General features: G+C 52.1%; 8 protein-coding genes across 8 annotated transcripts; 5 read left to right on the plus strand and 3 right to left on the minus strand.

Moving 5' to 3' along the window:
• Positions 1-223: 223 nt before the first annotated feature.
• N0V89_009123 (uncharacterized protein) lies at positions 224-1070 on the minus strand (the record flags this gene model as incomplete). Its single annotated transcript, XM_056217876.1, has 3 exons — positions 224-489; positions 546-785; positions 869-1070. 3 exons carry the CDS (start codon positions 1068-1070, stop codon positions 224-226), a joined length of 708 nt encoding a protein of 235 aa, XP_056069432.1.
• Positions 1071-4709: 3639 nt separating this feature from the next.
• Positions 4710-5122, plus strand: N0V89_009124 (uncharacterized protein; the record flags this gene model as incomplete). The annotated part of the gene is made up of 2 exons (XM_056217877.1): positions 4710-4738; positions 4855-5122. The coding sequence occupies 2 exons, from the start codon at positions 4710-4712 to the stop codon at positions 5120-5122; spliced, it is 297 nt and encodes a 98-aa protein (XP_056069433.1).
• Positions 5123-5843: 721 nt separating this feature from the next.
• On the minus strand, positions 5844-8531 carry BYE1 (Transcription factor bye1; the record flags this gene model as incomplete). The annotated part of the gene is made up of 1 exon (XM_056217878.1): positions 5844-8531. The coding sequence occupies one exon, from the start codon at positions 8529-8531 to the stop codon at positions 5844-5846; it is 2688 nt and encodes an 895-aa protein (XP_056069434.1).
• A 619-nt stretch (positions 8532-9150) lies between these two features.
• Positions 9151-9852, plus strand: N0V89_009126 (uncharacterized protein; the record flags this gene model as incomplete). The annotated part of the gene is made up of 2 exons (XM_056217879.1): positions 9151-9159; positions 9181-9852. 2 exons carry the CDS (start codon positions 9151-9153, stop codon positions 9850-9852), a joined length of 681 nt encoding a protein of 226 aa, XP_056069435.1.
• A 961-nt stretch (positions 9853-10813) lies between these two features.
• AGE2 (ARF GAP with effector function(s)) lies at positions 10814-12101 on the plus strand (the record flags this gene model as incomplete). The annotated part of the gene is made up of 2 exons (XM_056217880.1): positions 10814-10817; positions 10942-12101. The coding sequence occupies 2 exons, from the start codon at positions 10814-10816 to the stop codon at positions 12099-12101; spliced, it is 1164 nt and encodes a 387-aa protein (XP_056069436.1).
• A 3188-nt stretch (positions 12102-15289) lies between these two features.
• Positions 15290-16207, plus strand: N0V89_009128 (uncharacterized protein; the record flags this gene model as incomplete). The annotated part of the gene is made up of 1 exon (XM_056217881.1): positions 15290-16207. One exon carries the CDS (start codon positions 15290-15292, stop codon positions 16205-16207), a length of 918 nt encoding a protein of 305 aa, XP_056069437.1.
• A 2472-nt stretch (positions 16208-18679) lies between these two features.
• Positions 18680-19189, minus strand: N0V89_009129 (uncharacterized protein; the record flags this gene model as incomplete). Its single annotated transcript, XM_056217882.1, has 2 exons — positions 18680-19135; positions 19181-19189. The coding sequence occupies 2 exons, from the start codon at positions 19187-19189 to the stop codon at positions 18680-18682; spliced, it is 465 nt and encodes a 154-aa protein (XP_056069438.1).
• Positions 19190-22614: 3425 nt separating this feature from the next.
• Positions 22615-24492, plus strand: N0V89_009130 (uncharacterized protein; the record flags this gene model as incomplete). Its single annotated transcript, XM_056217883.1, has 1 exon — positions 22615-24492. One exon carries the CDS (start codon positions 22615-22617, stop codon positions 24490-24492), a length of 1878 nt encoding a protein of 625 aa, XP_056069439.1.
• Between the last annotated feature and the right edge of the window lie 2494 nt (positions 24493-26986).

The following is a 26986-nucleotide window of genomic DNA, read 5'->3' on the forward strand; positions in this document are numbered from 1 at the left end:
GGTGAAACTAGTTCCCGGATCCGCGGTCTTGCATTTTCGATTTCGCGACGTGCACGATCCCGGGTTTTCTCTCACGCAGATCTCCCAGTACCTCATCGATTCTACTAACGATATCGACAGAGAAGCAAATTATTTACACCGGAGCCTCCACTCCTAGCGAGAAGACCAACATCAAGCCTTCTACCAACCCCATCATCTCACCCAACAATCTTTCAACCACCGCTTAACCGCTGCAGTACCCAGCCTTAGCCGGCTCGCAGCCACCAGCGCAGCCAGTGTACATCTGGCACGGATGAGCAGTATCGTAGCACGCGTTCTTGATCGTCGCGGTATCGCCGTAGTTGCTGTTAATACCAGCCAACTCGCCACCATCTTGGGCATCCACTCCGTCGATGTAGACGTTGCGCTTGCACTGCTTGCTGCAGTTGCCACAAGAGCGGTAGAGCTTGCCGTAGTCCTCGACGTAGAAGTTGAAGATGTTGACGGTACCTGGTGTACTTAGCTTGATGCTTGTTGACTTAGCCATGGGGAGGGAGGGCACTTACCGCAGCCGTTGTGCTGGACGACCTTGTCTGACGCGTGGTACGCACCTCCACCCACGATGTTGGTCTCCTGTCCAGCCACGTCGTTCTTGATAGTGATAGCATCTTCGCACACATCCTCAAACCAGATATACTCGAGGTTGCATGGGCCGTCACAATGGACTCCTTCGGCCTGGTTCTTGCCGATGATGCAATTGCGGAGAGTGGCGCCTGAGCGGAGGAGGAAGACCGCGTCGGAGTCGCCTGTTCGTTTGTCAACCCCGTGGCTATATATATAGGCGGTTGGGAAAGAGATAGTGAGTTGGGCATGGTATAGGAACACTTACCACCCTCAGCCTGTTCATTGCAAGCACCACTGCCACGATCGTACCTCGCCCATCCACAGTCGAAGACCTGACCAGCCTTGACTTCGATGACAGCGCTGTTCGACTTGGTAGACGTAGCCGCGGGCACACCGCCAGTGTAGGCGTTGCAAGCCAAAGCGGCGGGCAGGAGGGCCAAAAGGCCGGCGAGCTGAGCAGTCTTCATTGTTGGTGGTGTTTGGACTTACCGTTGGATGCGAGGTGAGGAATCAGATCTCTGGAGGACTGTCCCAGCCCTTTATACAACATCCTGCCTCTCTATCGTAGTGTCACCGTTTTCACTGCCCTCATCGCCAAGTTTCCACCCCTAGAGCCCACCCCATTCCGCCGTTCACACGCCCAACCCTCAATTCTCCCATTGGCGGAACGGCACCTAGTAGCAAGACCTCGATATTTGTCCTGCCCAAAGCCAAGGCGCTTTCGGTAATTGAATGCCTTTTTGCGGGGGGCTCCACTCTGCCCAGCTGCTATCTGAATAAGACTTATCGCGCTGGCAGATACGAAGACTTGGCTCAAACGTTCACCCCGGCCTAGACATAAACAAGTACCGAAAAAGTAGGCAGACAAGCGCACTATTACCTAGGTAAGGCTTAGTGGCTTGGCTGGATGTGTAACATTGGTGGTGATGGTACACGGAGGACCGAGCTTCAGCTTCCACCACTAGGAGATCCACTCTTAATGAGGGTTCCTAGCAAGGGTGAGGCGTGCCAGAAGAAGCTTGCAAGTACGAGGAACGGTATGCTGCTCTGCTACGGAATATACAAAGCTTGGAAAAGCGCATCGTCCTTTTCTCTGTTTGGTGGCCAGGATCGCAATATTTCTCCGGGAAATGGCGAATAAGCAGATATTGTTCACAGCTGCATTATTACCCCAAGCCGCAGATACAGTCGCAGTCTACCCCGGATTCCCTGAATAGTCGGAATGCACCGAGCCCGTCCCGGTGCTGAATACTAGGCGGACCTGAAATTTGGGCTTGTGCGAGGTATTCAGCGCTGGAGAGTTGCTGGAATTTAAAGCGGAGGCAGATAACGTCCAGGCGCTTATTAAAGAGGTGTAACAGCGTTGTGAGGTGCTGAGAGTATTCTCAGTGCTCCATTTCAGCGGAGGATATCGGCGGGACCGTACGGACTCTATTGCGAGAGAGCCGAAGCAGTGAGAAGAGAGCGATTTGACAGCATCCGAGTTTAGTAAAGCTCAATGGTAGCTGGTGTCCAAGTTCGCAAAACATACTCCGAGAATCCATCTTGTGGCCACTTCGGATGAGCCGTCTTTGATGCATCATCTTGCAATCTCATCTCAGCTTTGCCGAAGCCGATTCGTACATATTTTCCGGGAATGTCTCCCTTCGCAAGAAGTGCTAGGAAGTTAACCGTCTCCGTGTAGGATCCTAGCGTTCCACTGGCATGATTGTAAGTCGAAGTGCAAAGCAGCATATACGTAATCTTGTCATCCGTCGTGTTGTCGGTCATGAAGATATCGCGGCTGTAGATCAGAGACTCTCGTGCTGACAGTGCTCCGCCTTTCCTCTTCCAAGAATCTATGAAGGGTTGCATAATTATCCTTCGAAAGGTGTCTTTCACTGCAGTGTTTTTTTTGATTGACAGTGGTATCGATAGTCTCGAAAATTCTTGCTCTTACCCGAAGGATACCACCTATAAGCTTGGAAACGTAAGGCTGACCTTGCCATGCAATACACCAATCTTTGAGCTCAAGTCGATGCATGATAGACCTGGTCTCCTTGAGTGGAATTATATGTGCAGCTTCAGAGGAGAGCCAGGTCCAGGTAGGCAGTCCCGGAATCCTGGAGCTTTGCGGCCCAGCAACCGTCCACCCCAGGTCATCGGCGATCGTTTTCTTCCAAAGTCCGAGCAACGCTCCATCCTTCCGCATTGCCGTATGGAAACGTATAACTCCGCCAAATGCTGGTAGCCTATCTCCTGGATATGTAAAGTTCATTCTCGGGTACTGCTCGATTATTTTCTGCCAGATCCGATCGCTTGTGATGGTTGTGCTCCCATGCCAGTGAAATCCAACTGAGCTCAGCTCCATCGGCAGAACCTCGTCTTCTGTTATGAGGACATTAACGTCTTCCTGGTCAAATGTTTTCCGGCATTGCCAGAGCATGTGGCGAGTCGCCATGTGTAAGATCCGTCGAGACAGATATGCTTCTTGCAACACCCACCCTCGAGTATGAAGAGGTGGCCGGCATTCCGATTGCGTCCATGATTCATGAGTACGTTTCAGCTTTATTAGGTAAGGGATACGATTCGGACCATTTTTCGGACCAAATGTTGCCCTTCCTTGGATGATATCTAAGTCCCAAGGCTCAAGATCGCATCCTCCTTCGCAATTCTCGGATGATGTGGCGGCGATCGTCAAAAATGAGTTCTCATAGATGGCGGCCATCATGGCAGCTTCATGTTTCCAGTCTTTGCGATCATCCTGGATTATGCACAAACTATCGATCCAGATAAAGTCATGATTAAGATGATGAGTGATCTTGACAGCGTCCCGAAAAGTCTTTGGAAGGCTTTCGAATTTGATTCCGGCTTTGTGCGCCCCTAGATTTGCTTTCCTCGTCTCAAGCGGGCGCGGGCCATCCAATGGGCCCCAACAATGACTCAGCGTAGTGTATTGGGGCTTTGGTTTGGACAAATATCTCGTATCGACCAGTCGCACGTACCCAGAAGTGTCGAACTCATCTAGGCTCAGCAAACGACTAGGATATCCTTTAACGATGATCTGACGCTTCGAGCAGCGCTTATGTGTGCCATGTCTCTCTGACACGCATTCATCAAGCCATTTGTCAACGCTGGCAAATCTAGTTGTCATGTCCATGGTGTGCGAATTCCAATCAGCACGCTCAAGGAAACGTTTCGAGGCCTCTGCATGATGCACTGGTCGCTGTCAACTCAATGATTTCAATCTCTTGTGACTGACTCAACTTTTACACACGCGATCATCCAGTGGGAAGTCTCGTCTATCCAGTGGTTATTACCGAGGGAAAATGATATCGTCAGTCGTATTAAGCCCTTGCCATTCGACCGCCGAGCAAAATGGCATTCGGTAAACAATCTTGCGTCCGGGCGTTCTGCGAGAAGGCTTCCCAGAAAAGCTTTACAGAGTGGGCATGTTGGTACCGAAGTCAGCTCTCGCAGCTGCCGAATCAGCTTCCTGTACGTAGAAACCCCGTCCGCTGAGAACACAAGTTCGCAGCAAAAGTCACACAGCTCGGCCATGCTAAACGATTTTGCAATGTGTGTCAGACACCAAAGCCCTCAAGCATTGCATTCTTAGTGTATAGTTGAGTCCTAAGAGGTAGATGACGTGTTGAGGATCATACAGTCTGCATATGCAGCTGTGGTGGTTGCCTGCTTTACCGAACGGCCACGGTTCGTTGGAGCATGGGTAAGGACTCCCTTCGAGATAATCTAAATTGGCACCGCGAGTAAATAACGAATTTCTAAAGATTTATATGACACAACCAAACGAATATGAATTACTACGACACATGGAGGAACAGACGTTCATCCAGGGAGCCTTTCCCCACAAAACCCACAGCCCCACACACAGCCAATCACAGCGCATGCTAACTTTAGCGTCTCGACCTCCATCGTCACTACCGAGCCTCACGCCTCAAGCGCTATGTTGTTGAACTTCCGCGAACGACATCACGGAGCGCACACCCAAAACGCCCTACAACCTCGTCCCGCAAAGCCGCTACCATTTCCTGCAGCGCCATCTGGACCGAACACACCACTGAAACCCCTGCGCGCCGCAGCACTCCACCCCCTACGCCCTCACAATGTCCTCACAAGCATGGGAACGGGAACAGTACGCCACCCTCCTTCCCTCTCTATACATGTCCTCCACCTCCGCCTGGCTTTCTAAATCCCATGTTTTTGATCTCGTCCTCTCGGACCTTCCCTCCATCTCTAACTTCCCCCCAGACAGAACAACTCACGGCTCGACGAGCTAGCCAGCAAAGTCTCCGCGCTCCGAGGCGTCACTGTCGACATCTACGACAACGCGCGCGACCACACGCTCATCGACAACACATCCGACACCTTCTCGTCCCTCGGTACAACCCTGAAAGGTTCCGCCGGGCGACTGACGCGCATGGCGCAGAGCGGGAATAAGGTTGCGATACTCAAGTTGAGTGGGATTATCATTGGGACTATACTAGTCCTGTACTGGGGTTTCAGACTTGTCTTTTGAGTGGATTAGGAAGATGGTATGCGAAGCGAATCTTGGAAAAGAGGCAGATGCACGGATGAGGGCCTACTTGAGGCGTGCTGAAGCAGAAGGGGGGTCTTCGCGCGGAGGTAGCGGCGGGGAGAGAGAATGGCCCGGCGGCAGAAGGGTTGATGACTGCTCTGGATACTATGTATATCACTACGCTTTGGCGGCGTACGCATACTCGGCGTTATCGTTTGGGCACAGGGACACAAGCGTTCGGCGTCAAGGCGTTTGCAGCTACGCTACACATCATTACTCTCAATTGCACATATTGTTCCCACCTGCACATACGCAATCTTGGAGAGCATACTTGAACATGAAAAATAACTATATTTTGACGAACCGCCACGAATGAATCGTTCCGTAATGAACAGACACGTAAAGCAACTAGCCCACCGCCCTGAGATCCAAAACACGACTCAAGAAAGTCCACCGAAGCAAAGAATGAACCATCGCCTGACCCCAGTACGCCTCCCGGGGTATAGAAAGTAGTAGCCCGGTCCGTACTCCCATGCGCCGTGACGAAAGCTGAGGGCAATCGCGTGAAATAGAAAACCGTCGCCGAAGACCGTAGAACAGCGGGTCCGAAACAGAGCACCACCTTTTAAAATCAGAAACAATGTCCAAGCAGTTCAAATCAAGCAAGTGGGTACCCGCGATCCCCTTGTATTAGCTCTCACTTACACGTCCGCCAGCAGCCTTAATTGCCATTCCAATTAGCAGCCGCTGCCATAGCATTCTTTTGATACAAACACTGCGACAGCACGTTTATGTCGTATTGTGCCGCAGGCACCTTATCCAGGAGATCCTTGAGGTTATACAGCGTGTCACGCGTGTGCGGATTCTGCAGGAGCTCTTGCACGACAGGGGATGCCATGTAAGGCCCTAGAATGGCGGCCGGGTCGAAAGGTGTTGAATCGGTTGCCTGTGGTGGTGCGGCTTGCGAGGGCGCGGCTTGCGGGGGTGTCGGACTGTAGCCGTTACTTGGCTGCGCGAGGTATGGGTTGGGCGGGAACGACGGTCCCACGGGCGAGTATGAAGGGCCGTGAGGATTCGTCAGCGGGGAAGGGCTAGGTCCACTTGCGCCGTTTGAAGGTTGCGCTGGAGTGGGAGTATGGTTCAACGAGGTGTCGTGCTGTGGGTACTGTACAGGTTGAGGCTGGATATCTGGAAGCTTGGCAACGAGCGCAAGCAGTAGCATATCGTCTTTCCGTGGCGTTTCGATCGTGCAGTACTCCAAGAGATCCATGAACTGGGGAAGGTTGCTGGGCCCTGCTGGTATGGGTATGACGTACAAGTCGCGCATAGCTTCGTTGTCAAGTTTGTCAACTGGTATGACTCCCCATCGGTTACGGTCGTGGAAGTATTTGTATAGAGTATCCATCACTGTGCGTCCCTCAGAAGAGACTGGGCTCAAAGCTAGCACGGCGACATCATGGCTTCCAGTGGTCGCCAGCCCTCTGATATATTCATCGCCTCTGGCTTCCTCAATGCGTCCTGCAATAGGTAGCGTGGATGACAGGAGCTTCGTCCATGGAATGGCTTTGCCAAAATCACCTCCCGCGACGAACCGGGCGACCGATGCGCAGGACTCCATATGCTGCATCTCGATAGACCCTCGCCAGACAATGGTCTCATCGGCATATGCAGGCATGTCTACGTCGCCATCTTCGTCTTTGAGGAGACGGTCAACGTCTGCATCGACTTGTGTACTCTTCTCGGGTTGTTGATTTGAGCTCTGACGCCTTTGAAGAAAGGAGTGCTGGTCGTTCTGCGGCGAGCGAACTTGAGCAAAGACAGAGTTGATGTCAAAATTCGTCGAAGGCCGTCGCGCGCTATCTGCTCCTGCGCTGGTGTCTACAGCGATGGGTTCGCGTCGACCGACATCTTCGGGCAGCTCCACCGCCGTATGGGATTCTTGTGTAGGAGACTCTAACACGGGCTTTTCATCATTCTGTGGCGGCGGTGGCGGTCTGAAGTCGTCTTGTTGAGTAGAAGTAGCAGCGTCGTTCTCTACGAGCTCATCACCTTTGTGCGTTTTGCGGAACCGAGGACCGGTCTCCTCAGTGAGTATCATCTGCTTCTCATTCGCCTCTCTGATAGCGGCATATTCTTTCTGTTTCTCATCACTCGCCATCTCTTCGGACGACATGGAAGCGATGTCGTCTGCCTTCAAGTCTCCCGACAGTAACTGGTCCACCAAGCCGAGATTTCTTTTCGTGTTGATGATGATGGTGCGAAGCTGGATAGTATAGGGCGACTCTATGCCTGCCGGTTCGCCATGGCGTAGAAAAGCGGCATGGTCTATCTCTAACGCGAGTCGAGTGGCGATAGACTGCGCAGATTGACCTTCTGGTATCTGGTATCCGCGAGACTCCGACGCAGTGGTAATTAGTGGAACGAAAGTATCCCGCAACTTTTCGGTCACCTGCTTCTGCTTGGCAGGCAGAGCGTTGATGTCGGATGCGCCTGTCGGGGCTGCAGCGATTTCGCTCTTAGGAGCGCTGGGCTTCCTCCGCTTCTTGCTCGAACTATCCTTCTCTGAGGAATCATGTCGTCGCTTTTCGCCAAGCGGAGACTGCGGCTTGGTCGGCTGGAGCACGTCAGATGAAGTAAACTTTCTACAGGAGGCTCGACTTACCTTAGACTCAGCCTTCACGGTATGGCCATCTATCGACACCTCGGTTGGGACAGCGATGGAAGCAGGCGGGGCAGGACTGGGCGCATTGGATTGGGTAGCGGCAGGGCTTGGAGCAGCCAGCTGCGAAGGCTGAGGTGTAGCTGTTTTAGCCTTCTCCGGTTTGCTGCCTGGCTTCACGTCAATCGGACGCGACTTCGGAGGCTTCGCGCCTTTCTTGTTCCACTTGATCCACGGTTTCTCGCCCTTTTCCATGAGCGCGAGCAGCTCTTGGTGTTCCTCTGGCCTGCATTGCTCGCAGTAATAAGTCCTGTTCTCCCAGTATTCTTCACCCTGGGGTAGGTGCAAGCACTTGTTGTGTTGCCATGCCTGGCAGGTGTCGCAGCATATCATTTCCCGCTTGTCGTTGGGATTGTCTTCGGTCTGGCCACAGACACATCGAATGATCTCCTCACCCCCCTCCTCTTCTTCCTCAGCATCGACGGATGGCACGGATTGTGAGCGCCCTGAAGCGGCATTTGCTCCTTTCGACTTCTTGTCCGCCTTGGGCTTCGTCGACTTTGGCTTGACAGCTACGACTTCGTCGAGGGCATCGGCGTTCTTGGTATGATGGCCTTTGTTGGCGCGTCCGGAGCGGCGCACTTCGTCTATCGCAATCATGTTAGCATCATGGCGAGGCTTCGAGGTGGCGTGACGCGTGGTGCGAAACGTTGACATCCGCAGACGCGATGGAGTGTGCTTACCAGCCATGGTGGGAAAGCGGGCAGATGTGGGCTCAGAAAAACGCGACTGATTGTCAAGTTACGCAAAGAGCAGATAATTCACGGTTCTACAAAAAGGCTGGAGCCTCCGCTGCGGGCTGCTGCGCAAGCACACAGACAACAGAGAGCGGCGTCTAACTAGAAAACAAGCGCGCGGGTTCCCCTTGCCCCCAGAAAAGGCGCAGATACTGCGAGACGTGTCGCGATTGCCACTTCAGGGTCGCAGCTTCCTTGCGACAGGACCTTCGGTGGCTCACCAGGGAGCTGTCGACGCAGTTGTGCGGGCGGGTAGGAGGACGACAACGGAATGGGTCGCGCCGAGAAGCGCGCGACGAAATATGTAGGCGTAAAGAGAAAGGAGCACGGCGTGGGCGCGAATGGCGTTGTCGCTTGGTGTCGTGTGGGCGTGAAGGTGGTGAGGAGAAACGCGGGCGCAAGGTGGAGCTTTGGCCCGAGTTCGCTTGGCAATAACTAGTAACTGCCGCCCGTCCTCCGCTGCTATACGCTGGAAGCTTCCCTAAGCTTTTCCGGTGACGCAGCACGCACTCATATTCTCCCAAACTAAGCACTATCTCTCGGACACTCGATCAAGCAAAATCTCCTCCAATATGGCCGACGTTCGATCTATGCTCAAGCAGCAACGAGCTGCCCGTCAGCAAGCCAAAGCGCCCAAGCAATCCGCGCCGACCTCAAAGAAGCGCAAGGCCGTAGATGAGAGGCCAGAAGAGCGGAAGCGGACGAGGACCGAGGAGCAAGCTGGTGTTCCGGCAGGATTCTTCGACGATGGAGCCGCACAAGAGGCAGAAGCAACCGCGCCAGACGTAGTAGCGGCACCCGCAGCACCGATAGAAGACGCAATACAGCAGCCTGATGTCGCGGAGCCAATCTTACCAGTCGCCGATGCGGAACTGGACGCTTTCATGGCTGAGATGGACCAAGCTGCAGCCGAACAACCCCAGCGCAACCCCATATCATATACTGGCGCTATCATCGAGTCCGCACCTATGACCGCTGCACAATTGGCCGCACAGGCGCGGGAAGAGCAGAGCGCACAACGAGCTCGGAGGGACGAGGAGATGGAGGACGAAAAGGATGAAGCCGCCCGCGCGCTCGAAGATGAGTTCGAGGAGATGGACGGTTTGGAAGAGCGGGTGAAGAAGCTGCGGGAACAGAGAGAGGCTCTTCGCGCGAAACGTACGGCGACGGAGGCTCACGACGATAATCCACCTCTTCCTACCCCTCAGGCTGACGATGAAGACAGCGAGTCAGAGGATGAGGACTGGGACGACTGGCAATTTGGCCCAGCTTGATATGCGAATCACTGCGCGGCGCATTGTAGCTTGTACGCTGTTTGTTTGTAGCATACGATACCACGGGCATGGGACTGGCGTTACAGATGATACCAAATGAATTGATTGAATTGCATGGCATATTCGCATGAAAACATGACCCTACAGTGACACCTCACATTCCAAACAGGAGCACTGCGAACAAGGCAGCTTTGGCCAATCAGAAATCTAGACGTCTGCCAAGCCAAACGTTTGGGCTATCCTCAGCACCAGACCCCTCGGACTTGTGGACTTGTATATAGAAGTCGTCCACGCGAGCGACAGCCTCATTCTTTCGTACCTCTCCACTACCCATTGTCTGCGCTCCCCTCTCCGATCTAGTTACCCTAGCCCCGCGCCCACGACGATACGCCCACAATGTCTCGGCGGCCCAATCCCGCCGCCGATCGCGCGGAGCAGAACCGCCAGACGCTGAAGAGCTTGGTGAAGATTGAAGCAAACAAGAGCTGCGCAGATTGCAAGAGGAACAAGCGTGCGTAGAAATTTCAAAATTGGAGATCTCGGTGCGCTCATACAAAGGACAGACCCCCGATGGGCCAGCTGGAATCTAGGCATCTTCGTGTGCATTCGGTACGCCTTCCGCCACCGCTCTTCTCCTTGCGTGCGTTGACACTCAGTAGATGCTCCGGTATTCACCGTGGTATGGGAACACATATCAGCAAAGTCAAATCAGTGGATCTCGATTCATGGACCGACGAACAACTCCAGAGCGTGCTGAAGTGGGGCAATGCGCGCGCGAACAAGTCAGTCTATTCGCACATGAGAGAAGGTCACACTGACAGGGATAGATATTGGGAAGCCAAATTGGCGTCTGGACATGTACCATCCGAAGCGTATGTTCTCAGCCTTCGCAGCCTTGACCATTCTAATCGCAAAGCAGCAAGATTGAGAACTTCATTCGGACAAAGTACGAGTCGAAGCGATGGGTCATGGACGGTCCTATGCCAGACCCAGCAACGCTGGAAGCTGAAGATGATGATATGGTGAGCCTCGCCAGTCTACCGTTCCTAACGTTAGGCTAACATCGGCAGCCGTTAAAGAAGGTCCAAGAGAAAGTCCAAATCGAACGGTCCGCATCGCAACGCCTCGGCGGCACATCTTCACACACGCCTCCGGCGCCACGAGCCGCGCCCCCACCCCAACCCGCCATTGATCTGTTTGGCGATGAGACACCAGCACCTCCGCGAGCAAGTACAGGGCCTCCGCAAGCACGGTCTGTTCCTCCGAAGGCAGAGCCTGCTCCTCCGAAGCAGACCAAGGCCGGCGATTCTTTGCTGGGGCTTGATTTCCTAGGAAGTGCGCCAGCACAACCTGCTCGGCCTTCAAGCACAGGCCCGGCAGCCGCAGCCGCAGCACCCTCACGACCGGATCTCAAGCAATCTATTTTGTCCTTGTATGCTGCAAAGCCCGCAGCGCCTCCGCAGCCCCAACAACATGCGCGTCAAGACTCCTTCGGTGGTCTTGCTTCTCCATCGCAGCAATCCCCACAACCGCAGCAGTCTGGCTTCGGAGGCATGAATGATGCATTCAGCAGTCTATCCTTTGGCCAAGCGGCAGCACCTGCACCCAAGCCATCTCCATTCTCAGGTCTAGACAGCTTCACAAGCACCAGGTCACCGCCATCCACCTCATCAGGCATGTTCGGCGGCGGCGGTAACTTCTTCGACTCGAAACCAAAGTCGCCACCAGCACAAAAGCCCGCTTCAAGCAATTACTCAGCGTTCTCCTCCGCCCCCGCGCAACCCGCGCCCTCAAACTCGGGCATGAACGACCTCCTCGATCTTTCGATGCCCTCCGCCCCGGCTCCCGCACCCCAGCCTCCCGTCCAGGCAATGGCGTCTCCGCCCTTGAACTCCGCCTTCAATCTCTCCCAACCCGCTGCTCCACAGCCCACTTCTCTCCCAGCAGCTGCACCAGCAGCCACCTTCTCCGGCTTCTCCAACATGGATGCCTGGGGTAGCACCGATGCGTGGGCTTCTCCCGCTCCCGCACAGACGCAGACTACGCAAGCAACCGCGACGCATACGCAGCCGAAGAGTCCAGGGTGGGGTGCGCCTACTGTCACTCAAGATGATGACTTTGGCGGATGGAGCAGCGCTGCGCCCGTCTCAACGAGCACTACCACCACCACGCATCAGACGAGTTCCACGAGTAAGCCTGCAGGTGGCTTTGGCGGTGGTGATGATTTGTTTTCGAATGTTTGGGAGTAGAACGAGGCCTATGTTTTGCGTTTAGAGCGCGGTGAGTCGGATTGGAAAGTACATGATTGGACTCGGATAGCGCTTGTTCATAGACGTGACAACGAGGATGAGCGAGGACGAGAATGAGAATAAGAATCGATAACGACGTAGCGTATCTTGCGGTGGTGTATATGTTGTGAAGTGTCCGGGTGTGGAGTAACGCAGTACAGCGGGGAGATTGGCCTTTAGGCAATCTACTATGACCGTACTAACCGATGCCCTACTTTCATAGCTACCGAAGACTTATCGCGCTATACTTGCAGCACTCTACTCTCGGTGTCTATGATTATTCAGTACATGACGGTGGGTTACGGCCCCATTCAAGCGAACGCCACATTATACGTCGCGCTGGACTGTGTTCACATGATACAACATCGAATCTTGTATAATGCTTGTGTCATTCGGGCGCCCAAGACGAAACGACGAAACATCGCAAAGATTTTGACTTACAGCACCGCTGGACATGCGAGAGTTGATACCTGCGCGAACTGTGTAACCTTCCGTAACAGTTCTCATCGCATTGGGGCTTCGCGATGTGTATTTAGGAGATGGGGAAGATGAAGGGTTTTGCAATCTTTTGTGGAGGAGCAAGGAAGGTAAAGGGAAGAACCTGTGGGACGAGTCTGATGTACAGACATATTTGTGCAAAGGCGATCTATACATATATGAGCATGTATGATGTTCCTCCAAGCATTTTGGGAACTTCAGAATAGACGAGTCGAGTGTTTTCGGGCAGTCTGTGTACGAGGTCTAAAAATAACTTCGAGAGGATACCGGCCTTGTATCTGAAGCTGCTTGCTATGATCCAGCAGTGGCGGTATCAAAAGAATAGCTATACTGTGTCTTGGATTCTCCGATATGATGAGACAATGGCTCGTTGATAAGTAATCGTTGCTTGGATCAAGATCCGGAAACGCTGGACTGGTTTCCGCTTCATTTATTGTAAGATGATGTGATTGCGCAAATTTATCTGAGGCACATATCTTCCACTAAAGCCTGAGAATGGGAGTCTTCCGGTAGAACAGAGGAATTACTATGAAGAGTCATGAATGTGAGACTCGACGTTGCGCCCCTACATGGCAGTCGTACATTCCAAAAGGGCCACGCTGCTATGAAAGATTGCTCGAATATGAATATGTTGAGCTACATCACGGCTGACGGTTCGTCCAATCGATCTATGTCAGTTGAAGAGATGGTGGCGCATGTCGTACCACATCAAGCAAAGTTTCTCCGTGGGGATCCAAATGTTCAGCCTTATCACCTACAGCCAGCAGTCGGTCTTGCTTTTCCCACCGAGATTGAAGAACAGTGCGGAATCGACAGGTAGTTTTGAGCTTAGCTGGGCGCGTCAGCTGTGGTGCGGATTTGTCTTGACAAATTCTGAACGATCGCTCGTGATAGCTCTCAAGACTTCGAAGAGATTGAGCAATGCATGCTTGCCGTAGGGTCGGAAGACTGGGTGGAGGTAGAGGCGCAGTTGAAGCGGCGGGACAGTGAGTCGTTTACTTAGGCTGCTTTATTGCTAAGAATGTATGTCTGAACGGGGTTAACTTGTCGTTGTCTTGCGGTTGAAGAAACGGTGACATTGCCCGTGAGAAGCTCACGGATGCAGAGGTGGAAAGGTAGGCTGTCTCACTTGGATTGGCGTTGTTTTACTCTGGAAATTCGAGAATGCAAGGTTGATTAGATTATATGTTTACTCATCTTGGGAGAGGCGATGTGTAGGACGCTTTTGGTGCGGGAACGGTAAAGTCCGAACATTCGTTGCTGTCTCTCGGCTTTCGTCAAGGGCAAAGCACGTGTTCTCAAAGGCGTTGGAAAGTCAGTGAATCGAAGTGGCGAACTTGCAATCGTGTCTCTGAGGCATTGAGATTGTGAAGTATTTCATCGATTGTCAGACCATGGAGGTAAGTTGTAGTGACCTGTGTTGCTGGAAGAAAGCAAAGATGAGAAATGCAGAGTTTCCGATGCCCCGGAGTGGAATTGGTGGATAGGAATGTCTAGACTTCTGGATTGCGGCGTGTTAATTGGACGCCTATGGTGACTGGGAGCCACCCGTCACTAGTATTCTTCCAGCATTTCCGTCCTTTCAAATAGACGATTCGGCATCATATATTTGATTCTCCCCTATCTCTTTGCCCCCATAATAATGAGCGACGTTCCTGGGGTACGAACCGATTAGTGGTATTGGCGAGTGCCCTACTGCGCCGCAAGAACCTTGACCCGTCCATGGCTGTTCGTGTCTATTACTACCTGTTTCCGGTATCTGACCCCCTAAATACTCGCACGAGCTCTTGAGATGAATCGAGATTGGATGCATCTAATATAGAGAAATCCTCGCTTCCCCTTGAGCATGGTTCGGTTCGGAAGCAGGCATTCACATGTGCTGTGAGTGGCGTGTCGGCAAACCTACCTAGCTGGCGTAGCGTTACCCTCCTTTCCATCGCCGCTGAGGAATGCGCTTTCATAGCGCAATGCATTTGGTCGGATCAGACTTACATCACTATCCAGTTCTTTCGTTGCCCAAGGAGATTTGCATTCTGTGATGCACGAGATTTCACAAACCTGATCTAACACACGACAAGTCCACATGGCGAGTGTCGATCCACATCTTGGGCAACCCTGGTGAAGCCCAAAGGGGGGTCCTCGGTATCATCCCGCCGCACTGGCGATGATTTTAGCGTTTTGGTACCGAGAGGGTTCCTTGGCTTCGTTGTCGCTTGCAGATCACGAGCGTTAGTGGGATTGGCATCGAGCCCGCACCGGAAACGGACGCAACGCCAAGACAGCATTCCCCATCCGTGCCATCTGTGCTCCAGTAATCTGAACCAGGTCTCATCCCCTTCGTTGGGCTCCATGAAGCGCAACCAGCAGGATCCTGTTCGACAAGCCTCCCGAACGCCAGGTCTCTGTGCTTCCCGCGTGGCTATCTGACTTTGTTGCCATCCGATTGGCGGCCATCGCCCGCTACGTTTTTACTGCAACCGCACTGCTACGGGGGGAAACACTTCCACCCGAGCTAAGCAGAGCTTGTTGGGACCATGCATACCGGAGCATGGCGTTAAAAACAAAGCCGCCTGCTCCTCATCAGATCCCAGGTTTTTCACTGTTGTGATCGTTCAACACCCCAGCTGTTTCCACTGGTTCTCGACATCAGTATGGCGGGCGAGTCGGGGCCCTCGTATGTGTCGTTGCCAAAGGCTATGACGATAGCTGCCTTCTACGGAATATCCGTCTACAACTCGATCGAGATTCTCTTCACCATCTTCCACCGGTTCAAAACCCGCAAAGGGCTGTATTTTTGGAGCATGCTTACCGCATGCATTGGCATCCCCGTCCATGCGACCGCTGTGCTGCTGCGCAACTTCGGCCTGGCGCCGAACGTGCCAATGTGTGTCTTTATTGTCCTGGGCTGGTGGGCCATGGTCACTGGTCAGGCTGTAGTCCTTTATTCGCGACTACATCTGGTCAGCGATCAGAAGATCCGCTGGGTGCTGATGATGATCGTATTCAACTTCATCGCCCTCCATCTGCCAGTATCAGGATTGTACCTGGCCATCAACATACGCCCCACCGACTCACTTACCAACATCTTCACCATCTACGAAAAGATACAGCTCACTGGCTTCTCTGTTCAGGAGTGGATCATTGCCGGCCTTTATATCTGGGGGGCATATCGCGCTCTCAACCCGATCCTAAAGTTCAAGGGGCCGCGAGAGCGGAAAGTGATCCGACACCTGATTCTTGTCAACCTCATCGTCATCGCCATGGATGCCAGCCTACTCGCGACCGAGTTCACCAACAACTTCGAAATCCAGACGACCTACAAGACCGTCGTGTACAGCATCAAACTGAAACTCGAGTTTTACGTCCTGAACCAGCTGCTCTTTATCATTCAGAACCCATCATGTACTTGTTCCAATGCCAACACGTCACCCGGATACAACGATATCCGCCTCCTGCCTTCGAGGTCCGCTTCCACGTTAAACAAAAACAAGACCGATCCCGCGGTTTCGGACCAGTCCGCATCGAAGCGCACTCCTAGCCCGTCGAAGGCGACGACAAAGAGCGTTTGAACTTCGAAGTCGCTGGCTACGCCCGACCCCTTAATCCACTAATACCGAAACGCAAAATATGCGCTGGTTGAAATTCTACACGGTCGCCTTTGCTCACGACAGCGCCAAGAAGCACTCGCCATAGGAATTAAACTACCTGGAGACTGTGTTGGCAGGAATGAGTATGGGTCCCTGATACGGTAGGAAACATGGCCTATCAACCACTAAGCGTTGAGCGCCCGTACGCCCTATATCGCCAGTACGGGAAAACCCTCATACGCGGTCAATCCGAGAACGCGGCTCATCTAGCCCTATCTGCACGCTCGCACAATTAGAATGGCCCCTACAACACGAATCTGTGCGGTCTAGCATCTCGCACGCCTCTTTGTCCCCTGCGGACTGCGCCCGCGTCTCGACGAGTCCCGTACGGAGACATCTCCCGCGCACTTGTTCACGCGACAGGGCGACGCTGATGTGCGGTCAGAAACCCTTCTGGCGCTCGATAGGGATCCGTGGGAGGCCAGGATAGGGAAAGAAAGAGGTGGTGGGTGGAAGTAAAATGTAATATGCGCAGGTCATGGTACTGCGTGTAGCACTTCCAGATTGGGATCACGAGGAGAGTAAGATGTTGCTCGAACGACGAGATGTTGTTTTGTGAAAGGATAGATCGTAGGGACGGTGGCAGTCAAGAGGCCGTAACAACCGGACCCCTGCCGGGACATTTTCACCGATGACAATATTGCTCGAGTCCACACGACAGCGAGAACGGGATGCAAACAACTCGAGGCTGAGTTGTAAAAGGAACTGAGAAGGCGGGCCTACGATCTCTCTAGTCTGGGAGTTGATGTTGCGGGATGAGGATGTTGATAGGAAGGGAGGGCTTCGCTATTGCCTGTCTTATTGTGATAGTGTAAGAGAAAGCGGTTAATGGAGTGAAAGGGGTGCTTCGCCATTGCCTGTTTTACTGTAATAATGTAAGAGAAATCGATCGATGAAACGAACACCTGTAGGCTATCATTCTTAAGAGAAAATGATGGTTACAGAAGAAATGAATCTCGATTCATGGCAGTGGTGGAGATGCGTGTCGTTGAGTGACTACGGTCATTGGAAGTTGCGGAGTTGATGATCCCATAGTCAGCAGTCTGACGCTCACGTGTAAATCACTCCATAGCCCTTTCAGCCTATTACGCGGCCGTTTACGCGCAGTCATTGACGGTTTGCGAAAGTTGCCTGTTTGAGTAGGTGTGGTGGTGATCCAGGGTAAGCTCAGCCAAAACCCCGCTGTCTCCTCACTTGATACCAAGCAACGAGATGAGGATCTGGAGAACGTTACCCGTGCTGCGATCGATGGGCTTGGGGAGTTGCCGGATTGAGAGGGTTGTCTGTGTAGATGATTGGGGATGGTTCGATCCAGCCCTGGAGTGGAAGATCGACCGTTGGGCAGCCACGACAGCGGATGCACGCCGGCGCCAACAGCTGATGCGAGCAAAATTTCGGTGTGATGTGGGAAAGCTTTCCAAGATCAGCACATGGGGATGCGGTCCACGGTTATCTTGACGTTGAGTTCGCAAAGAGAAACTGTAATTTAGAAACCGCGTGTGGAAAAGACGCACCTCTATTGCTCTGCACCAGCCTCTATGAGCTCTTTCACTATTGAGGTATGGCCTGCCCTTGCAGCTGCTTGAAGAGCGTTGTAGGTGGACCCACCGTATGCTTTCACATTGGCTCGAGCCTGTAACAGCTTGCGCACAACGTCCAACCAGCCGTTTTGTGCAGCTACATGTAGAGGCGGTCCAAAATCTCCATCTGAAAGATCTACATCAGCACCTTCCTCGATAAGAAACGTGATTGCTTCCAAATGACCTTCAGAGGCGGCCATCCATAGCGATGTACATTTGCTATAGCCCATGACGTCGATCTTGGCGTTATACTGTTTAATGAATCTTCGTATGAGGTGAATGTTTCCAAGCTTTGCTGCATAATGTAACGGCTTCTCCAGTACTGACCCGCGAGGAGCTCACTAAGTCTGAGTTTGTTGTTCGTCAGGCTATATGGAAAACGAAAAACGATACATCGTTGTCTGTAATATAAAGCAAAGGAACAGTAAGGTAACATGACGTGCATAAGAAAGGGGTGTAAGAGATGATCATGGACTGGAAGTAGAGAGAGGCGAAACCAAAAGCCTCAAATGATTGCTCTTTCTTATCCTACCCATAATCCCGACTTGTGGTTTTCCATCGTCTAAATGACATAGCCAGGGGTGATTTATCTTCCGACATATTCCATGCCTACGATGTGCCCAAGAAAGGCAAAGGTCGCGGTCTTCCCCAGTTATCGCACGGATTGAACCTCCAGATGGACCGATGCTTCCTCGTGAACCAAAAGTGGTTCAAGTATGGCATGAAGAATGGAACCGGCGGAAAGTTCTCCGTTCCGGGCGCGGTCTTGTCGCAGCATCCAAATATCATGGGGACGACGACAGCCTGTGATATGTCAATGACCTTCTAACCACGCCTTCATGGGAAACAATACCGGGTCCGCGGAGTTTATCGATTTCTGCGCTGCAGCATCCATAACCTTCTTCAGCGCTACGCCATCGTACTTCTCCATATCAAGAATCATTGTCACCTCGTCATGTAGATGCTCGTTGAGGACTGCTGCGAAGCTCTCCAACATGGCCTTGACTTTCTTGCCGTCATACTCGGCTTTTCCTCCTTGCATTTCTTCAGCATATGTTCTGAAATCCTCGAACCCCACCTCAAAAGCATGGTGTTGCTCGATATTCCTGCTCGTGATGCTTTCCGAGGCTCCTCCTGCTTTGGCGATTTCATCCCATTGGGGGAAAGCCTCCGTTTCTTCCATGGAGTGATGGTGATGGACCATATCGCCCCACGTTTTGATATACAGCACGAAGTCCGCAATGTCTGCCGGCTTCGTTACATGCTCGCACTGGTGATAGATCGAGTTCATTCCCCGTAGGATCAAGTTGTGGACGTGGGCCATCTCGACGGCGATGGTGAGTATATTCTCATCTTTGCTCTTATTTTCGTTAGAAGGCCCATGAATTGTACGATATGACATACAGTGGGTTGTCCTGGTAGTCCAGGCAACGGAAGAAGAGTATAAGGTTGGTCTGCCCACGGTTGGCTCATTTTTGGAGGGGCTCGAACGTAGCAGAGTGAGTTTGGCAAAAACTTTTACGAGGCTGAACTATCGTTTTCGTTAGGTGTCTCCTGGCACTTATGTCTAGCCTTCAGCTTAGCCCCCACGGGGCGATGTCGACAAGGCTCTGCTGTGCATCTGCACGTGGTGGCAGATAACCACAGGATGTGGGCTTCCACCTGCAGCCTTAGAAGCAGCCATAAGCTTTGGGTCGACCCTCCGATATCTAGCCTGATAGGTACAGCTTTTGCTACGAACAACAACTTTCGGGCGGTTGCTGATGGGTGATAGCAGCAAAAGATCGTCCATGCCATCACCAAGCGCCTAATATTTTCAGCTGGACCCATATGGCTGATTTCGTCAGCACGATGACACCCTTTCAAGCTTCTCCTTTACCTAATTGCGGACTCGCACGGACCAAATATTTTAGTGAGAGCACAAGTGCTGACTGGGAAGGGGGCTAAAACCAGGTACAGATATGCAAACCCTTATCGCGAGGCTGATCTCCACACGAACACGAAAGACGTGGTTGCAAAGTCAAATATAGGTTATATCCCGCACGAAGTTCCAAGACGTTCGAACCTCAAGCAGTGTTAGATTCGAAGCGTAGGTTTCGCGGACTCGCATGTCCCTCTTCGCACAATCTGGCCACAACAACCTCCACTAAATTCTGGGGCGTTGCGCACACCGTTGACTGAGCCTATCGCAGGATAACTAGCGCCACTCAGCAAAGCAGAACGAATGAGACTGCAGGCTTTACGTGATGATGTTTTGGGCCCGAGCCGACGAGGCTGTAATGGCCCCGGCAGCCTTGCGGATGTAAAGGTCGGCATCAAGCCAACGCTTATTTGGGGTGATATGACTAAGCGAATAGAGCACGTGATAGTCGGATTGCGGATCTCCCATCTCCTAAGAAGCTTTGCAAACTCTCAAAGACGACCTTGGAACAGGCCACGACTGACGTTCAATAGTACTAGGAATGCTCCGAATGACCTTGAATATATCGATATACATCCTAGCCACCAATCCTTCTAATCGTGTCTCAAGAGGCACGCTTCGTGCTAATCACACTATTTAAATCACTCTTTCCGCAATATAGCCTCTCTTCGTCTTCCCCAATGACTTTTGGGGTGGTTGTATCGCCCTCGACACATGTAAGCGGATATTCGTCATGCTCCAATCCAAGCTTGGTCCTCAGTGGTCTCCTGTTACTAACATCGCCAGAGTATCCTGCGTGATCTGTACTCCCCTTGTTAGAGTTCCACAGATGAGATGGTGAGATTATCTTGAGAAGAGGACGCAACGTTGCAATACAGCAATTGATTATGGCAATAGCAGGCTCGGCAACCGACCAGAAAGCGGCGTTGTGCATGGAGTAAGACAGGTCGGTGAAATCGACATGCCGCAAGACGTTGATGCGAATGATTGTTATTGCAGTCACGCTAGAAGGTTGTGAGCTCGCAATGTCGCATGACACATGTCCATACGTACAAGAGCCCGATGCCAAAGATAGCTGCAAGACCAATTCTCGTTCCGACCGCCATCTGTATGTTCCGGAGGAAGGGAATGGGGAGCAGCATAATGATCAAGTCGGTAATCATGTTGAAGATCCCGATGGTGACAAATGCCACGTTGTAACTCGCGCAGTGTCCGCCAGGAATTGTTGGGTTCCAGTTCATTTCAAATGGCGTGCATATGAGGAATATTTGAAGCATACTCCCCAGCCAGTAGCCGCTTATCATGCCCATACAGATCCATATCCATTTTCGAAACTGTGGCTGTGGAAATATCCGTAGGTAGAACCATAGTTAGGATAGCTTTACGCTGGCCATTGCTGCGTAGTACACGGATTGGTAGACTACCAGTTGCTTGGCGATGAATGTTATATTGGCGATTGGAAGTTCAGTGCTGTGGTACCGCATGCCATGATTGGCATATGTGACGTGCATCGCAAGCATTCCTGCAATTACTGATCAGTGCAATTCCATAAGAGCCACGCTGCCAGTATCCTTCGTTACTACCAACGGTAGAGAGCAAAGCTTGCGCTTACCGAAAGTGAATGCCAACGAAACGACTGCGGCAACATCGTCCCACCTATGTGCCGGTCAGTCCCTACACCGCAATGACATAATGCAACTTCGCAGACACCACTTGCCATATTTTGGTCTTGCGCACTCGTCTCGCAACGAACCGCAGCGCAACCAGCGTGGTTGCAATTCCAACAAGTAGGAAGCTGGCCACCAGCTGTCTGGTCACTATCGAGAACTTGAAGATGTTTGTCTTTGTCACCGGATCAGTGGGTAGCATACTGTATGGTGTCTGTCTCTCAGCCTGCAGCGCCGGATAAGTGTATATGAGTCAAATGGCGCGCCACTTGCATTTTGATGCAAATGTTTGAATGATCTCTCCAATTTCTTCAAGCAATCTTTTTAGCAGGGTCCGTGCCGGATGCCGTTCCATAAAGTACCTCTGGTACTCGAAGCCCTCATCAGATCCAAGGCATGGTTGCGACATTATCAGCAGATGGGCAACTGTGCCACAAGACAAACGTGTGTCCGAGAACAAAAGCCGCAGATCGTGTGCCGTCCCACTTTGACGCCCACCTGTGCAATCTGCTATTGGTGTCATCCCCTGTGCTACTACAATAGGTAGGCACGCCGGTTTGTACCCCTGTTAGAGTTGGACCAATTGCAATTGCTATCTGGCTCGATTTGAGACTGACTATTGGTCAAATTGTAACAGGGTATGAACCGACATTAGTATCTCTTGCGGCACAGCTGTTTCCTGTCGGGTCACAGTAACTGTGCCACCCGCGTTAATTCTCGCCCGTTTCCGCGACTCCGCTGCGGGTCATTTGCGCTCGAATCAGGAACGGTTTGTTGAACGCCCAAGAGACCCGACAAAACTGCGACAGTATTGGCACATGATTCTATGCCACACGCGTGCTGTTTCCCGGCAGACAACGGGGCGGATGGGATGCCACGTTCCGCGGCTGGGACTTCTCGGCTGCAGACCGTTCATGGTATACACCGACGCGCGAATCATTAAACGCCCAATGGTGGACCCAGGAGTGTTGAGCCACTGTCTCCTGATTACAAGCCGCTTATATGTTTGGAACAAGTGCTATGCCTCCCATTGCGTGCGTAGCCGCGACGGGACCTTCCCTTTAACACAATATACACAGCAATTGTGATCTTAAAAGATAATAAAGAGCAGTCAAGATGTCTCCACATACTGGGTGTGTGTCATCTTTTGATAGACTCACCATGAAGGACCCTGACTTCATTGTCATAGGTGGAGGCATTGGTGGTTTAGTAGTCGCGAACCGCCTAAGCGAACATGAAGACAAGAAGGTGTTGCTGATCGAAGCGGGCAAGCATCGTTATGGAGACCCAAAGATCGACACTGTTGGTATGCTGTCAACGCTTTATGGAGATCCTGAATACGATTGGGACTTTATGACCGAGCCTCAAGTAAGTTGGACACGGCAGTATAATCTCACGCTTTATCCGAGGCACGTGTCTGACAATTGCCAACAGACGCACGTACATGGCAGGCAGATCCCGCACCCGCGAGGCAAAGTGCTCGGCGGCTCTAGCGCAATCAACTTCTGTGCAAATGTATATCCTTCCAAGGCCAACTTTGAAGCCTGGAAAGCACTCGGGAACAATGGGTGGGACGCTGATGGGCTTGCGCCGTACTTTCGCAAGTACAGTCGGTTCACGCCACCGAGTCCTGAAACAAAGAAGCTTCTCAGCATTGACTACATCAATGAAGAGTTGCATGGTAAGGAGGGTCCTTTGCCTGTGACCATCCCAGATGTCTATGGACCCTTCCAGGCATCTTGGGTTAAGGCATTCGATAAGCTTGGCTGGTGCAATACCGATGACCCTATTGAAGGCGAGAAGCTGGGTACATTTGTCTGTGGGTTGACCATCGATCCGGGCACCAAAACTCGCGGCTACGCAGCATCAGCCTACTACACGTCAGAGGTTGCCACGAGGGCCAATCTGCAAGTCCTAACCGAGACTTTCGTTGAGAAGATACTGACTAAGATTGTCGATGGCTTGGTTGTGGCTACTGGTGTAAGGGTGCAAACGAACGACGGCGCTCATCACGAGATCTTCGCGAAGAAAGAAGTCATTTTGTCCGCAGGGACCATCCAGTCGCCTCAGATTCTTGAGCTGTCCGGCATCGGCCAAAAAGAACTCCTCGAGAAGCATGGTATTCCCGTGGTCCTCAATAGCCCCGGTGTTGGCGAGAATCTCCAGGACCATGCCATATCGGCTCCATGTTTCGAGATTGCAGACGATCAGATCTCAGCGGACGTCATGCGGGATCCTAACATTGTACAGGCTGCATTGCAGCAATACATGACAACTAAGTCTGGGCCACTCGTTGGCATACCAATCAGTGTCACTATGCTTCCGTTCGTAGACTCGAATGGTCGTGTGAGCCATGATGAGATCGCCAAGCTGATAAATCAGTACGTCGACGGCCCAGATCTTCCTATTTGGCAGAAGAAACAGTATGAACTGCTCCAAAACCAGATCTTGGAACCCAATGAAGCGGCTGGTTACGCGATGATGCTGCCACTTCAGCTCAACATCTCTTCCGGAAAGACGGAAATGAAAGAATTGCTCGCACCAACCAACCCTAAGAATTTCATCACAATCATGGCGGTCAACAACCACCCATTCTCACGCGGGTTTTGCCACATCCGATCTGCGAACCCAAGGGACAAGCCGATCTTGGATCCGAGATATCTCTCTCATCCGCTAGACCTGGAAGTCCTAGCGCGGCAGACGCAGTACATAGAAAAGATCGTTGAGACCCAGCCGTTTGCCTCTTTGCTCAAACCAAGTGGACGATTACCCGAGGGCAAAATGGCAACGGACTTGGACGCAGCAAAGGAGATCGTCAAGGAGCGATTGCTGAGCACTTTCCATCCTGTGGGTACATGCGCAATGATGTCGAAGGAGATCGGAGGTGTGGTGGACAGCAGACTGAAAGTGTATGGGACCAAGAACTTAAGAGTTGTGGATGCATCCGTGTTCCCATTGGAGACGTTGGGAAACATCCAGGCGACGGTGTATGCGGTAGCAGAGAAGGCGGCTGATCTCATCAAGGAAGACTGGGCGTAAGACCTCAAAGAGGCCAATCTATAGCTCAGGTCTCAGCAGAAAAGCTGCTGATGAAGATCGTATTGCACTCGGGCGAAGGCATGACCCAGCCGGTGCGCACTCGCTGCACCTTGCACCACCAACGGAGATTCGCTGACCACCCGCAACAACCAAGATAATTGGCAAAGCACTTTACGGGTACCAAATAGTTAGAATGTAGTTGATCGCAGCCGCTTCAAAGAACATCTGAATAGCGTATTTTTTATACCTCGTGATTTCGTCATTCAACCCAACAGTCCCACCTTCTACCTATCGATAGCATCGCCTTTCTCCACAGCGGAAACGCGCATCTCCCGCATGACCTCATTTCCTTCCATTTTGCAGGGTCCGACATTGTCCTTCATGAAGCAGAGATCGCTCGTTTCAAAACATACCCCAGACGCTCGATCTTCAGGTACAACGATCCCATTGGTCGGTGGTTTCCCACCATCACATGGCCGCTTCCGTCAATCTCCGCATCATCCTCTTCACAGCGCCATGCTTGTAACATTGTTACACCATTCATCTATCTGAGCGCCTGACGATTGCTTAATTTTCACAGGATCGTCACAATTCCTGTCAACAAGGTTGGCGATGCTCACAGCCCCAAGTGACATTACCGCAGGATTGCGCGCACAATTCACATGCAACAACGCGGCCCGAACTTAGCACGGACACGCTGAGGTAATATCGATGACGGCGGCGTGAACCACGGGCTTCGCATATACGTTGGCCTCCTCTCTCTGCTAGCTGTCCTCTAACGCGGTACCTTGACTGTCGGTTTCCTCGGAGCCTAGCCCTTCTTTTGTCGTCACTCCTTGCTTCACTATTCTAGCCACCTCACTTTTAACAAAACTTGGAATACTCGGTGTTTCTTGATGAAAGAATCGTTCTGTCTTTGTGCTACTTCCCAATATACCCAGTGTTGATCACCTCCGCGAGTACGTTTAGCTGCATATGACTTTAGCCGCACTCTAACTTGAGTATAGACACGTTGCTGATCTACCTCATACATCTCCATTATACTTGACGACGACATGTATACTACGATCCTGCTTAACAGCTTGTTGGCCACTGCGCTGGGAGCTCCTCTACTTGCTCGACAGAATGCCACAGAATGGCAACCTGCTGAAGGCACGGCTGCGACGTGCGATGTGACCGCCGACAAGTATATGTCGCTTGTCATCGGTCCGGAGCAAGGCGACGTGATCTTTGATCATGCCTGTGCTGGCATCTTGCCGGCCTGCGCGTACCCCGAAAACTTGCCTGAGGGCACATTTTGCACTCAGACCATCGACTTCAAGTTGAGCGGACCCAAGAACAAGACGCTGAACGCTCTGGTTGAGCAAAAGGATAACCACAACAAGCTGAGTGATTGGGCGGTTAACTGTAAGTCATTCGTATATCAGAGGGGTATTACCGTGTCTTAACAAATTTCAAGTCGCCGTCACTCCAGCAAAGCAGCCCGTGAACTCTGCTGGCGTCTTCTTAACGAAGGCTGACTGCAAGGGTTATTTCCAGGAACTCCTCTTGAAGACAGACCCTGAAGGTTGCAACATGCAAGGCCTTGGCCCCAGCGCTGGCTCGCTCACAGTCGGTGGCACCTCATCGCTGAAAGATGCGGTGTTCAATGTCTCCTTCGTCAAGCGCACGTAGGTGTATATAGCTGCGGCTCTCTGATCGGCGTTAAAATGGAGGCGTATTGGTATCGGAACAGCATGTGACACGGACAAGGCTCCGGGACGGGAGTCAAGGCGTCCATCGCATCGGTTTCCTCATTCGGCAATCAGGTCTCAGGAATTGACCCTCTGGTAGGGCTCTGTTCACTCTATCTGTTCCTTCTAGCTGTTCAATTTCACGCAATCCAGTTGCCATCCATCTCACTTCGTTGATGTGTAATCACAGGTATCTGTCGCAGGAACAGTCCTATCACTAACTGCTATTCGAAAAGCCGACGACCATTCCAATGCAGCGCTGACCATCGTTTCTTTAGCATACTGGCCCCCGAGCCGCGCTCCATAAGAAATGTATTTGCCTCAGGAATGTTGCCGTGAAGATGCTTTCCGCGTACGTTCGTCGACGCGGCTGTCGTGTATGGCGGACATGGTAGACGATTAAAATGTACTGCACTGACTGTGCCTAGGCGATTACTACTGATCCACAGTGTATAATTATGCACGCCCTCGGTTCGGGTCGTTCTTGTCTTTCATGTTGCGGGGGTCGACCAGTGATTACTATTCCCCAATCTATGCCGAGGGCTGCGCAAGGCTGTCCCAAACACACGCTACGCAGGTATGGGCGATGAGTGATCGCACGGAACCAAATCAATCATGCAAATTCAGCGTGCAATGGCGTCAAGCTGCGTGCCTTAGGTATATGGGGAGCGCGACACCAGTTGCAGCTTCTACGCAGGCAGTTGTGGACTTTGAGGCTTTCCTGTCTCATACGGAAAAAGCTACCATTTCCGGTGTGCTCG

This window comes from Didymosphaeria variabile (assembly GCF_027946475.1).
Source record: "Didymosphaeria variabile strain IMI 356815 chromosome Unknown scaffold_6, whole genome shotgun sequence".
Taxonomy (NCBI): Eukaryota; Fungi; Ascomycota; class Dothideomycetes; order Pleosporales; family Didymosphaeriaceae; genus Didymosphaeria; species Didymosphaeria variabile.